Raw genomic sequence first — 13,208 nt, 5'->3', positions numbered from 1 at the left:
TAGATTCTAAAATAACAATTATTGTAATAAAACATTAAAATAGCATTTTATAAAATAGAAGGAGTATGGAATTGTGGATCCAAGACTATCGCAATTGTTTACAAAAATGGAGAGCAAATTTTAGTGTTGCATGAAAAATGTAAGAAAACCAAAAAAGAAAATCTAATTGTGCCCCGTATTCAAACCATCTTCTCTATATAAATACAATATTTGACTCTCCTAATCTGAATATCGAAAGCTATGATCTCTTAAAATATTATTTGTATAAAATACAGAACTTTAAGAAAAATATCTGAAATCTTTTCTAGTGAGTATTATATTTCTTTTTATTTTGTTATTTAAATATAAGAGAAGACTTTACTTGGGGTCAAAAATATGTGAGATTCGGTCGTTAACTTCAAAGCAATTACTGTTCCACAAAAAAAACAAAATAAAAAAGCTGTATGCTTTGCTTACGACTCCTCCTTCCTTTCCTTTACATATTCTCTGTATATAAATCTGCCGTCTTGACAATGAAATATCCATAAGCTTCTTCTTGGATCATAGAGAATTCAATGTCGAGCTACAAGCTCAATTACACTGTACTTCCATCTCGCGTGTTTTGATTTCTCTCTACTGTTTATTTTTTTTTTTCGTCTTAAAGTTTTGATTTTTATGTAAAATCTCTCTCTCTGGGGATTTTTATGATCTCATTTTATTGGAAATTGAGAATGTGAGAAAGGTTTTTTCTTAGTTTCTCTTCAGCTCATAGTGATGAAACTGTTCCTGGTTATGTCTTATCTTCAAAGGTTATGTCTTTGAATCAGAACATTGTTAACTTTATTCAATTTTCTTGGCAGGACGCTCTTGGAAATGGAGATGCAAACAGTTTGGGATCAAACCCTGAAAGTGGTTCTTCACTTGCTCAATCAGAGAAAGCTGTTGAGGAGCTTCTTACTCAGCAGACTCCTATGCTAGCAACAGATGATCATCTCATTGAGTTTTCAGAGGCTTTGAGAAGTAAGTGAAGCTTTGGATTATTTGTTGTTTTCTTTGTCGTTAGGACTCACTTTTAAGGCTTTGTGTAGCTGTTGCAAAGGCTTTAAGAGGATCTGCTGAAGGTAAGGCATTGGCTCAAGCTGAGGCTGCTGAGTGGAAGCGAAGATATGAGTTGGAGAGGTCCAAGAACCAAGAGTTGCTGAATAAAGGTTTAGCTTTGAATGATTTATCCATTCTAAGTGACTTTCAATAATTAGTTCTAGTAGAGCTTTGGTTTGAGTAATATGTATGTTTTTTTTTCTGGTTTGTATCACAGCACCGCCGTTGAATGGAGTGTGTGCCGATGAATCTAGTAGCAAGGGGATGGATCATTTAGCCAAGTCTCCGCGGAGTCATGGTCAGGAGAATGGGAAGTCAGGAAGGTATCCCTTGGAGCGTATTTGCTCCCATGATGTTCTGCAAGATGGTGGTGAATCTAACAGTCCTAATGGGTCTAACAACAAACTGAAGCGAAAGGTAAATAATTGTTGCGATCCAGCTATTGCTTATTATCTTTTGAATATGCAAGTTATTAAAACATAGGTGGTCTTTTACATTTTCAGAATCTTGTTTTAACTTTGATGCAGGCATCATTTAAGCTTTCATGGGGATGCAAGGGGCAGCAGGCCAATGATCAACACAAAAAAGAAATCGTCTCGTTTGAGAGCGGGAATATCACTACAGCTGACCGTAGTAGTAAACAGGTCTGGACTATTGTCTCTAATGCTGCTGCGGTATTGCCAGAGAGTTATGCTTTTGTTCTCAGTTCCTTGCATACTTGTTAAGTATATATAGACTAACTTAACCAACTTGTAATATTCAGATTTCACTGACATGGGAGACCAGTCCACAAACTGTGATTATTTTCACTAAACCTAACTCAACTTCTGTACGACTTCTTTCTGTCGAAATGCTCAGGTCTGTACTTATACCTCTGCAAAGTCAGAAAGAGATCGTTCGTTAAGATTGTTATGTTACACAATCCATAAGATGAAGTTTACATTTTGATTTTGTTTCCACTTCAGATGGTTGAGAGAGCACAAAGGATTGAACGTTTACGTGGAGCCACGAGTGAAGGCAGAGCTTTTAGCAGAATCGAGTTCCTTCGACTTTGTACAAACTTGGGAAGATGGTAAAAGATATATGAGACGAGTCTTAAAAGCTTAGACATGTTAAAGCTTCATTGTTACCAATTGTTAAATGCAGACAAAGAAATCTCACTTCTACACCCAATGATTGACCTTGTTATAACTCTTGGTGGGGATGGTACTGTTCTATGGGTAAAAAGTCAATCTCAGTCTTTAAGTTTACATCTCTGTGTGTTGTCCCTTTTTATGATAAATAACATGGAACGTCTTCACTAATTAACAGGCAGCATCAATGTTCAAAGGACCAGTGCCTCCAATTGTTCCATTTTCCATGGGATCTCTTGGATTCATGACTCCTTTCCGTATCCTTATATATATTTTTCTTTCATCAGCCTCTTATAAACAGCATTATCTGTCACTACAACTTTTATTCTTTAACTCTTTATGATACCACAGACAGCGAACAATACCGAGACTGTCTCGAAGCAGTTTTAAAGGGTCCAATAAGCATTACACTGCGACACAGGTTGCAGTGTCACATCATCAGAGATAAAGCAAGGCATGACTACGAGACAGAGGAGAACACGCTTGTTCTCAACGAAGTCACCATCGACCGTGGGATATCATCTTACCTCACAAACCTCGAATGCTACTGCGACAACTCGTTTGTCACATGTGTTCAAGGCGATGGACTTATACTCTCTACAACATCTGGTAGCACCGCTTACTCGCTGGCAGCTGGAGGGTCAATGGTCCATCCACAGGTTCCAGGGATCTTGTTCACACCGATCTGTCCGCATTCACTGTCATTCCGGCCACTGATATTACCGGACCATGTGACGGTGAGAGTGCAAGTGCCGTTCAATAGCAGAAGCTCTGCGTGGGTGTCGTTTGATGGGAAAGGTAGGAAACAGCTTGAAGCAGGGGATGCGCTAGTGTGTAGCATTGCGCCGTGGCCTGTCTCGACGGCTTGCCAGGTTGAATCTACTCATGACTTCCTACGCAGCATCCATGATGGTCTTCACTGGAACCTTAGAAAGACTCAGTCCTCTGACGGCCCTCGTGACACTATTTATCCTTTACTCTAAAAACCATATACATATATAGTACTGACATCTATATATCTATCTATCTATCCATCCGCATGCATATAAATAAAGGAAAGTGATGGGTTCCGCGAGACAATCTAGTTGGGTGTAAAGGAAATGTAGTATGTAGCTGTTATGACTACTTATGAGCAATAACTATGTTTGATGGCTTTGCCTTCTCCATGGCTTTTTCTGCAGCTCCTCCACTGACATATCTGAATCACTGGGCATCCTTTTCCACTGTCTAAATTGTCAACTTATTCATCTTTATTAACACTTAGAATGTTTTCACCTACACGCATACAACCAACCACATATATGGAATTCCCTGAAGAGTGTTGTTAAGCATTTCGATCCAACAGTCTTCCTCAACACCATCAAGCTCATCTATGTTCTTACCCAAGTCCCCAAGTGATCTGAGAACATTTTTAGATGAGAGAAGATTCTCATATATCCCAATGGTGCGGTCATGTAAATTCATGAGAAGATATTGCTCATTCCCTACATAAACGAGATCCCCTAACTTGTTAAAGCTTGCTGCAGCTGGAGAGAAAGAGAACCTTATTCTGGACATTTACTGCGTTGCGGAGGAGAGCTAATACATCAGTCATCTTAGGCACAGCAACTGGAAGCAAAGTTGTACAACCAATTTCAAAGTCAACTATCATCGGAGCAGATGAGGGCAGGCACCAAAGACAAAGAGAATGTGAACTTAAAGCTTAGGCGAGCGTGCAGTGGAGTCTGCTGAAGAGTAGTCTTAGTAATCTTCTCTCCGGTGAGATATCCCATAGACTTAATGACATGTCTGCAGGCTGCAGTTGACACAAGCAAACGGTGCCCATACTATGACCAGTAGACACTCGTAATCAGGCCCGGCCCTGAAAAGCTCTACAAAAACAAAGGCTGGAAGCCCAAAGATAAAAAATCAGCCACAGCCGCTTGGTGGTGTCGAACCCGTCACCTTGAGGGGATTTTCTACCTAGCTTGACCATCTAACCTACTGAGATATTTTATAAATAAACTGAACTTTCTGTTAATTATCAAGGGCCGGAATCGGATGCTTCTAATGCTTATGCCAAGGGCCGCTACTGCTCGTAATGCAACAGAACAGTCATCCTCACAAAACATTATTAATTCACTAGACTATAAAAGGCCTTCACAAAAGGAATTAGGGGTCTAATTGGTGGGCTTAGTGTTACGATTTGAATGTGTTTATGACAAAAAGGATTTCGCTCTTTGTACTGATCTATATTATTATTTGCGAAGTAAATTTTTGCAACGGAATAAATTTTTGCAACGGAGCTCTAACGTTAAAAGTTAGAGCGGTTAATATCGTTTATACCCATAATGAATAATTATATAAATTAGTCAAAAAATAAAAATGAATTTAAAATCAATCTGATTAAAAAAGTGATTAAAATTAATAATAATAAGAATTATCGAAAATATAAATAATTAAAAACGAATTTCTATTAATACTATTATATTTAATATTATATTAGATAATTGACTATAAATAAATATAATAAAATTTTCAAAAATAAAAACATGTTTTAAAACATAAGATAATTCTTAGATATATTCTGTTGTTATCTGAAAATAATATTTTATTATAAAATTTATAGTTAGATATAAAACAATTTATAATTAAATGCTAATCAAATAAATATATTTTCTAAAATATATGTGAATTTTTTTAAAATTTAACACAACAATAAGCATATACATAATTTTATAAAAACTAATGAATAAATATCTATATTATTATTTGCGAAGTAAATTTTCGCAACGGAGCTCTCACGTTAAAAGTTAGAGCGGTTAATATCGTTTATACCCTTAATGAATAATTATATAAATTAGTCAAAAAATAAAAACGAATTTCAAATCAATCAGATTAAAAAAGTGATTAAAATTAATAATAATAAGAATTATCAAAAAAAATAAATAATTAAAAACGAGTAAATTTTTGCAACGGAGCTCTCACGTTAAAAGTTAAAGCGGTTAATATCGTTTATACCCTTAATGAATAATTATATAAATTAGTCAAAAAATAAAAACGAATTTCAAATCAATCTGATTAAAAAAGTGATTAAAATTAATAATAATAAGAATTATCAAAAAAAATAAATAATTAAAAACGAGTAAATTTTTGCAACGGAGCTCTCACGTTAAAAGTTAAAGCGGTTAATATCGTTTATACCCTTAATGAATAATTATATAAATTAGTCAAAAAATAAAAACGAATTTCAAATCAATCTGATTAAAAAAGTGATTAAAATTAATAATAATAAGAATTATCAAAAAAAATAAATAATTAAAAACGAGTAAATTTTTGCAACGGAGCTCTCACGTTAAAAGTTAGAGCGATTAATATCGTTTATACCCTTAATGAATAATTATATAAATTAGTCAAAAATAAAAATGAATTTCAAATCAATCTGATTAAAAAAGTGATTAAAATTAATAATAATAAGAATTATCTAAAATAAAATAATTAAAAATGAATTTCTATTAATACTATTATATTTAATATTATATTAGATAATTGACTATAAATAAATATAATAAAATTTTCAAAAAGAAAAACATGTTTTTAAACATTAGATAATTCTTAGATATATTCTGTTGTTATCTGAAAATAATATTTTATTATAAAATTTATAGTTAGATATAAAACAATTTATAATTAAATGATAATCAAATAAATATATTTTCTAAAATATATGTTAATGTTTTTAAAATTTAACACAACAATAAGCATATATATAATTTATAAAAACTAATGAATATATATTAATAATATTTTATTTATATGTTATATTTGATAATTGACTATAAGTAAATATAATAAAATTCTCAAAAATAAAATATATTTTTAAAACATAAGATAATTCTGGAGCTCTCACGTTAAAAGTTAGAGCGGTTAATATCGTTTATACCCTTAATAAATAATTATATAAATTAGTCAAAAAATAAAAATGAATTTCAAATCAATCTGATTAAAAAAGTGATTAAAATTAATAATAATAAGAATTATCAAAAATATAAATAATTAAAAACGAATTTCTATTAATACTATTATATTTAATATTATATTAGATAATTGACTATAAATAAATATAATAAAATTTTCAAAAATTAAAACATGTTTTAAAACATAAGATAATTCTTAGATATATTTTGTTGTTATCTGAAAATAATATTTTATTATAAAATTTATAGTTAGATATAAAACAATTTATAATTAAATGATAATCAAATAAATATATTTTCTAAAATATATGTTAATGTTTTTAAAATTTAACACAACAATAAGCATATATATAATTTTATAAAAACTAATGAATATATATTAATAATATTTTATTTATATGTTATATTTGATAATTGACTATAAGTAAATATAATAAAATTCTCAAAAATAAAATATATTTTTAAAACATAAGATAATTCTTAAATATGTTGTGTTTTTATCTGAAATAATATATTTTACTATAAAATATAAAGTTTAATGTTTGATTTATCTTTTTTAAAACATAATTAATAATTTATTACGTTCGTTTTGATTTAATAGTTATAAACAGATAAATATCTATAAGAATACTATGTCTGCATGTGTGGATAGAACACCTAGTTATTTTCATATATATGGATCCATATGTGGGCTGCACAACAAAAAGTATCTAGTCTACTTTTGCGAGAGCCTCTCATGGTTCTTCTCAACAAAGATAGAACATGGCACGTGGCAACAACCCATTGGCAAAAAATCACATTTGGATAAGGAAATAGATAATTTCTCATCAAACTCAACGCTTTCCACAAACTCATATTACCTCCAAACTTCATAAAACACATTTAACCATCTCACAAGCGCTAGCAGATACCTAACGTAGGATTCAATCAATGGCATCGATGACCATGACAGCAACATTCCTCCCGGCCGTCGCGAAGCTTCCGTCAGCCACCAGCGGACGAAGGATGTCCGTAGTCAGAGCCTCAACGAGCGAGAACACAACCAGCTTAGAAGTCAAGACCAAGGAGGAACAGACCAGCACCACAATGAGGAGGGATCTCATGTTCAATGCTGCAGCTGCGGCCGTTTGTTCCTTGGCTAAAGCAGCCATGGCGGACGAGGAGGAGCCCAAGCGTGGGACGGAGGCGGCTAAGAAGAAATACGCTCAGGTTTGCGTCACAATGCCTACCGCCAAGATCTGCCGCTACTGATTCAACCATCCACCTTTCATGTCCCTCTCTCTATCTCTCTTTCTATTGTTCGGTAAAATTTCTCATATTTGGTATGTAATCATATGTTTGATCAAAATATTATAATCTTCAACTAGATTTCGTCTTCTTTTCATTATTATAAGAACTTAAAAGAAGCAATTGCATAGTGAATTACAATAGAGTTTCTGAAAACTAAAGCGGCCTAGGTTGTAACACCAGACAAATCCAAACTCAAGCAGAAACCTATCAAGAGGTGACCACAACATTACCTTATCACCTTCAAACGCAGAGCAATGCCTCTCTCATCAAACCTAGTCTTAGCAAACACTTTCCCAGTCTCATCTTTAATAGTGCATTCCCCTCCACCAATCTCCACCGAACCTCCACCTGACGTCAGCTTACTAATACTCAGCACGTTTCTGTTAATCCCCGGAACAAAAAGCACGTTCTTGATCACTTTCCTCACACCCTTCATCGTAATCTTCACATCTTCTTTCCCTTCCGCCATGATAAATTTTCCATTAGCCATCCCAACACGAGCTTTGTACGTTCTATCTAGCGTAGTGAATTGCTTCAGATACGGAGTCATGTGGTCCGAAGCAGTCGAGTACACCATCCACATCCCATCCTCGTAAGCAAAATCGCCCGTAGTCACAGCCAACATCAAATGCTCAGGCTTCCCGTTCTTCTTAACCGTGCAGCCTCTCGCACAGTCCCCTCCTCTTGCTCCACAAACATGGCACTGGCCGCTCGTGTCGCTGCGGTAACAGTCTTCTTGATTGTGATCGTACTTCTTGCACAAGCCGCACCACATCTGCTCAGACTTGGCCTTCTCAAGGCTCTTGCGAGACTTCTTCAGCTCTCCGATCGTGAACTCCACGGGATAATCTCCAAACGTTCCGCAAAGCCCAATCAGATCGTTGAGAGTCATATCGGGAAGACTCATGATCTCCTCCAGCACGGTTGCCGCCTCATCGTACGGCCACGTCAGCGAGGTCAACAGCTTAGTGATGACTTCATCGTCGGACTTCGGATTCCCGTAACGGCGGAACCGTTCGACGATATCCAAAACTCTTTCCAAGTAACTATCCATCGATTCTCCGTCGTACATTTCGAGATCGTCGAACTCCTTCGTTAACTTGGGACGATTCGGTGCTTCGTTACCTGATTTGAGGAGATCCCAGAGATCCTTGGCGGAAGCGACGGAGAAGGTCTTGCGGTAAGTGGAAGCTGGGAGGGAGGATTGGAGGATCTTGAGTGCTTTCATGTCGTTGATCGCGCGGTCTCTCCACTCGGCGAGTTCTTTGGGACTGATCCTCGCCGCTAGCTCTGGGAGCTTCGTTGGATCAAAGGGGACTCCGCTCGTGACGACGTCCCATACTCCGTTCTCCACTAGTTTCTTCTTCGCGATTGGAGCCCATTGTTGGTAGTTTAGGTCATCGGAAAGAGGGATTTGTTTGTTCGCCGCCTCCATTGGTGTAACCGTCAGGGTTTCGATAAACCTTTTGTTTTTAAGTATATTCTCTTGGAGCGAGGAAAGCAATTAATAAACTGTTCGCCCTAAGAGCACCTAGTGTTTAATTGTGTGATTTGAAAGTTTTAGAACCGTTGTTAATCTATTTAATTTTTTCATCCTCCATTCGTAGAACCTCCGTTGAGGTTCTTAAAATTTTAATTTTTTTTTTAATTTTCCTTAAATAAAATGATTTAAAATAAAAGCATACATAAAATTTTTAATAAAAATGACATGAAAACATATTAAAAATACAAATACAAATCGTGAACGAGAAAAAATCGATTAGTTGAAATGTTGATGTGTTCCAAAATTTTGTCATATATTCTCAACCAAATCAGCTTTCAATCGTTGATGTATTTTGTTATCTCAGACTTCATTCCGAATGGTCAGCATGCTCATAATATTCTCGACATTTGAAGGCATCCCCGATGTAAAGTTGAGATCGACTTGTGAACTTCGGCTTGATTCCGGTTGTTCGAAAACTGATAGATCATACAGAGTGTGCCCATCTCGTTCATCTTCCACGATCATATTATATAGAATGATACATGCTCGCATTATCTTTCCAATTTTTATTTTGTCCCACAAAAGAGCAGGATTTTTGACTATAGCAAATCGAGCTTGCAGGACCCCAAAAGCACGCTTGACATCTTTACGAACACCTTCTTGACGTGTAGCAAATAAGGATGCTTTCGGATCTTGCGGTTATCGAATAGATTGGACAAAAGTAGTCCAGTTTGGATAAATACCATACGTGAGATAGTAAGCCAAACGGTATTTGTGTCCGTTGATAGTGTAATTAACTTTTGGAGCTCGACCTTGTAATATATCATCAAAAACCGGTGATCGATCAAGAACATTGATATCGTTTAAGGTACCCGGAGGTCCGAAAAACGCATGTCCTATCCAGAGATCGTGTGAAGCTACAACCTCTAAAACAATTGTTCGCTTTCCTGATCCACGTGTATATTGATCTTTCCATGCGGTCGGACAATTCTTCCACTCCTAATGCATACAATTGATGCTTCCTATCATCCCAGGAAATCTGCGTACCTCTCCAATATCGAGTAGTCGTTGAAGATCTTCTGGTGTGGGTCTTCTTAGATACTCATCTCCAAATAAATTAATGACTCCTTCAAAAAAATGTTCCAAGCATAAAAGCGCGGTGGTCTCACCAAGTCAGAGATATTCGTCGACCGCATCAGCTGGGCAACCATATGCCATCATACGAATTGCTGCCGTTGCTTTTTGTAAAGGAGAGTGACCGAACCTTCCAGTAGCATCTCTTCTTTGTTGAAAGTATGGGATTTCAGCAGAGAGGCGATCAACAATACGCATGAACAAGGGCTTGTTCATTCGAAAACGGCGTCGAAACATGTGAGAAGGATATGTTGCATCTTCACTAAAATAATCCATAGTTGTATGTGTCCTTGTTCTCGTTGTCTTTCTATGTAGGCTCGTTTCTTTTTGGACGTTGGTGCTTCTTGGCGATCTTCATTACGAATGAGAAGGTTTTCAAATTGTTGATCAAAAATTTGATCAAATCTTTCATCCATAAAGGCTTCAAAATTATCGGAAGAAGAAGCCATTAGAGAATATGATAAAAAGCAACTGTAAATAGGCAACCAAGAGAAATGATAAGCCCAAAAGAAAAAGAAATGGTAAAGCAAAGGGTTTGTAAATTTTGGTATTGGAAGAGAAATGGCAAAGGGTTTACAACGAGAGGTATATAAAGACAGACAAGTGTTTCTGTTTGTTTACAATCAGGAAGCGTAATGGAACCTTTATAAAGAAAAACTATGAAACACAAGTTGCGAACTGGCGTTTGCCACATGGAGACACAACTGTTTCTGCTTGGCTTCTTCTCTCACATGGAAACAGGTGTTTGTCTTCTTCTTCACATGGCCAGCCAACTGTTTCTTCTTGGCTTCTTCTATCACATGGAAACACAACTTGACTAACAGGGTCTTCTCGTATCACCTGCAAGAACACTTGACTGAATTAAATGCATTTATACACAGAACAACAAAAAAGTCTTAATGTCAATTATTTCAATTACCTGTATCAGCACCATGTGACAGAAAAAAACAAGAAACAAGCAGCAACACGAGTCACATGTACTCTGCAAAAGTAAGAAACAAGCAGCAACAAAGATATCATGTGTAACAAACTCGGACAAAACGCAAGTGAGAACCAAATTCATACAGAAAGAACCAAATTCAACAAACAAAGACACAAAGCTATTTCAAGTTAAGAAACAAACTTAGAGACAAAGACACAAAGATCCGAATTAAACTAAAGAGCAAACATTTCCTTAATAAGCTTATTTTTCAAAGCTATTTCTAGCTCATTCAGTGGCTCTGTCTTGGCAATGAGGCTGTCAAGCAATTTTTTATCCTTAAGCTTATCCTGCAAAGCAAAGTCTTTTTGCCTTATCTCCCACAGGCTGTGAAACTCCACCCTATCATTCACTTCCTCTTCCACATTCGCTTGCTTGCTTGCTGACCTTTTTCCGTTGGCCTTTGAAGCTTTTACACCAACAGGCCGAGCTTCATCCTTACCAACATGGATTGATGACTGAGCAGATTCACCATCTAACTTCCTTCTTTAAGACTGGACTTTATCAGAAGAAGCTCCACGCCATTTTTGATCATGGCGAAGCTCCAACCATGCATGCTCCAGTGTGAATTTAACCTTGTAATCATTGTAGAAAATCTCATGCGCCATCTTCAGAACGTCATCCTCACTTTGTCCACTCGATCTCTGCTTCGTTGCAGCATGATAACTGCCAACAAACTTGCACACTCCCTCATTAATCTTCCCCCACCTCTGTTTGCACTGCGTTTGCTCTCTCTTTGGCAAACCATCCAGCTTAGGACTCTCACCACAATAAGCTGCAATCCGTTTCCAAAATGAGATTGCTTTCTGCTCATTCCCTACAATTGGGTCTTTGGAGGTGTTTAACCAAGCACTTATGAGCACACCATCTTCTGTTGGCGACCATTTACGTCTCCCTTTAACTTCGGACACAGCCTCAGTCTCTGCACTGTCGTTGCCATCTTCAGTCCATTGTGAACCGAAGACAGAGGCATCCGATGCAGAGAACGTGTCACCAACAGGGTGTACATAAGGGTGTTGGGTCTTAGGTTGCTGACTGTTTAAAAGGTTTTGAAAGCTACAGTTTTCACTATATGGATCCATAAACTTGTCTAAAGGAGAATGAAAGAACAAAAGAGAAGGAAAAAGCTATTGAGAAATGGCGTGTTTTGTTCACAATTTAAAGGAAAGTTTTAAAGCTTTTAAAGTTTGTGTTAATGGAAGTTTTTAGTTGTTGAAGTTTCAGATTTATGTTAATGGCAGTCAATGCCTTTACCTACAACTAAAACAACCACATAATACTACACCAAAGTAAAGCATATACAATTAAATACATATCGCATCAACGCAAAGCAACTAACAAAAGCAATATTAATGTCAATTTAATTCCATACCTAATCAATATCTAACACACATTCAACTAACTAAAGCAATACTAAAGTCTAGTTACCTCTTGCCAACTGTGAAATGGAAGAGTGTGCTCTGTAATGAATGCTTTGTTGATGTTGCATCCGTTTCTGAGAGAGAGTGTTTTCGGTAATGAATGCACATCACCCATCCTTGCACAACAAACAACGAAATTAACATTAAAAGCTCATTTGACCAAAGCGAATATCATTAAATTACTACACAACTCAATTCAGTTTCAATTGCTAATATTAATAACCATCTCGACCAAAGCTAATATCAGTAACCAATGCTAATATCACTAGTTTGTAATTTAACTATGAGATCAAAGAATATTAACAAACCTTGAGCATACACAATACGCATGTAACCATTTCCTATCCACAATGGAATAACAAAGTAATGGCTGCAATTGATACATCATCAAACATAAGAAGAAAAACAAGTCAAAGATTCATTTGGACAAAAAACAACACTACAAGAAAACAGCGGTATTCTGACGGACATTCCGACGGAAAATGAAATCCTCGGAATATACCGACGGAATTCCGAGGAAACCTCAGTCCGTCGAAATATTCCGAGGAAATTCCGAGGAACAATGTGTTCCTCGGAAAAAACCGATGAATTTCGAGGAAATATTATAGCCGTTGGAGAGCCGTTGGGGGATTTTACAAAATTCCGAGGAAATTCCGACGAACTAGCCTTTTCCGTCGGAATTCCGTCGGAATTTCCTCGGTATGTCGGCAGGATTTAATCTATATATACAAGCAC

The 13,208-nt window shown here is 36.1% G+C and overlaps 3 protein-coding genes across 3 annotated transcripts; 2 read left to right on the top strand and 1 right to left on the bottom strand.

Annotated features, from left to right (window-relative positions):
- Nucleotides 1-429: 429 nt before the first annotated feature.
- On the top strand, nucleotides 430-3,371 carry LOC106328870 (NAD(H) kinase 1-like). Its single transcript, XM_013767404.1, has 10 exons — nucleotides 430-581; nucleotides 840-999; nucleotides 1,068-1,187; nucleotides 1,295-1,494; nucleotides 1,605-1,721; nucleotides 1,841-1,935; nucleotides 2,043-2,149; nucleotides 2,224-2,297; nucleotides 2,389-2,467; nucleotides 2,562-3,371. Exons 1-10 carry the CDS (start codon nucleotides 555-557, stop codon nucleotides 3,191-3,193), a joined length of 1,611 nt encoding a protein of 536 aa, XP_013622858.1. The 5' UTR covers nucleotides 430-554; the 3' UTR covers nucleotides 3,194-3,371.
- A 3,642-nt stretch (nucleotides 3,372-7,013) lies between these two features.
- LOC106336327 (photosystem II 5 kDa protein, chloroplastic-like) lies at nucleotides 7,014-7,550 on the top strand. The gene has a single exon (XM_013775128.1). It carries the CDS (start codon nucleotides 7,097-7,099, stop codon nucleotides 7,415-7,417), a length of 321 nt encoding a protein of 106 aa, XP_013630582.1. The 5' UTR covers nucleotides 7,014-7,096; the 3' UTR covers nucleotides 7,418-7,550.
- On the bottom strand, nucleotides 7,517-9,009 carry LOC106336326. The gene has a single exon (XM_013775127.1). It carries the CDS (start codon nucleotides 8,889-8,891, stop codon nucleotides 7,683-7,685), a length of 1,209 nt encoding a protein of 402 aa, XP_013630581.1. The 5' UTR covers nucleotides 8,892-9,009; the 3' UTR covers nucleotides 7,517-7,682.
- Nucleotides 9,010-13,208: the final 4,199 nt, after the last annotated feature.

This window comes from Brassica oleracea, chromosome C3, assembly GCF_000695525.1.
Source record: "Brassica oleracea var. oleracea cultivar TO1000 chromosome C3, BOL, whole genome shotgun sequence".
In the NCBI taxonomy this organism is placed as follows: Eukaryota; Viridiplantae; Streptophyta; class Magnoliopsida; order Brassicales; family Brassicaceae; genus Brassica; species Brassica oleracea.
The sequence above is the reverse complement of the archived record's forward strand: the minus strand, read 5'-3'. Positions and strand labels throughout refer to the sequence as shown.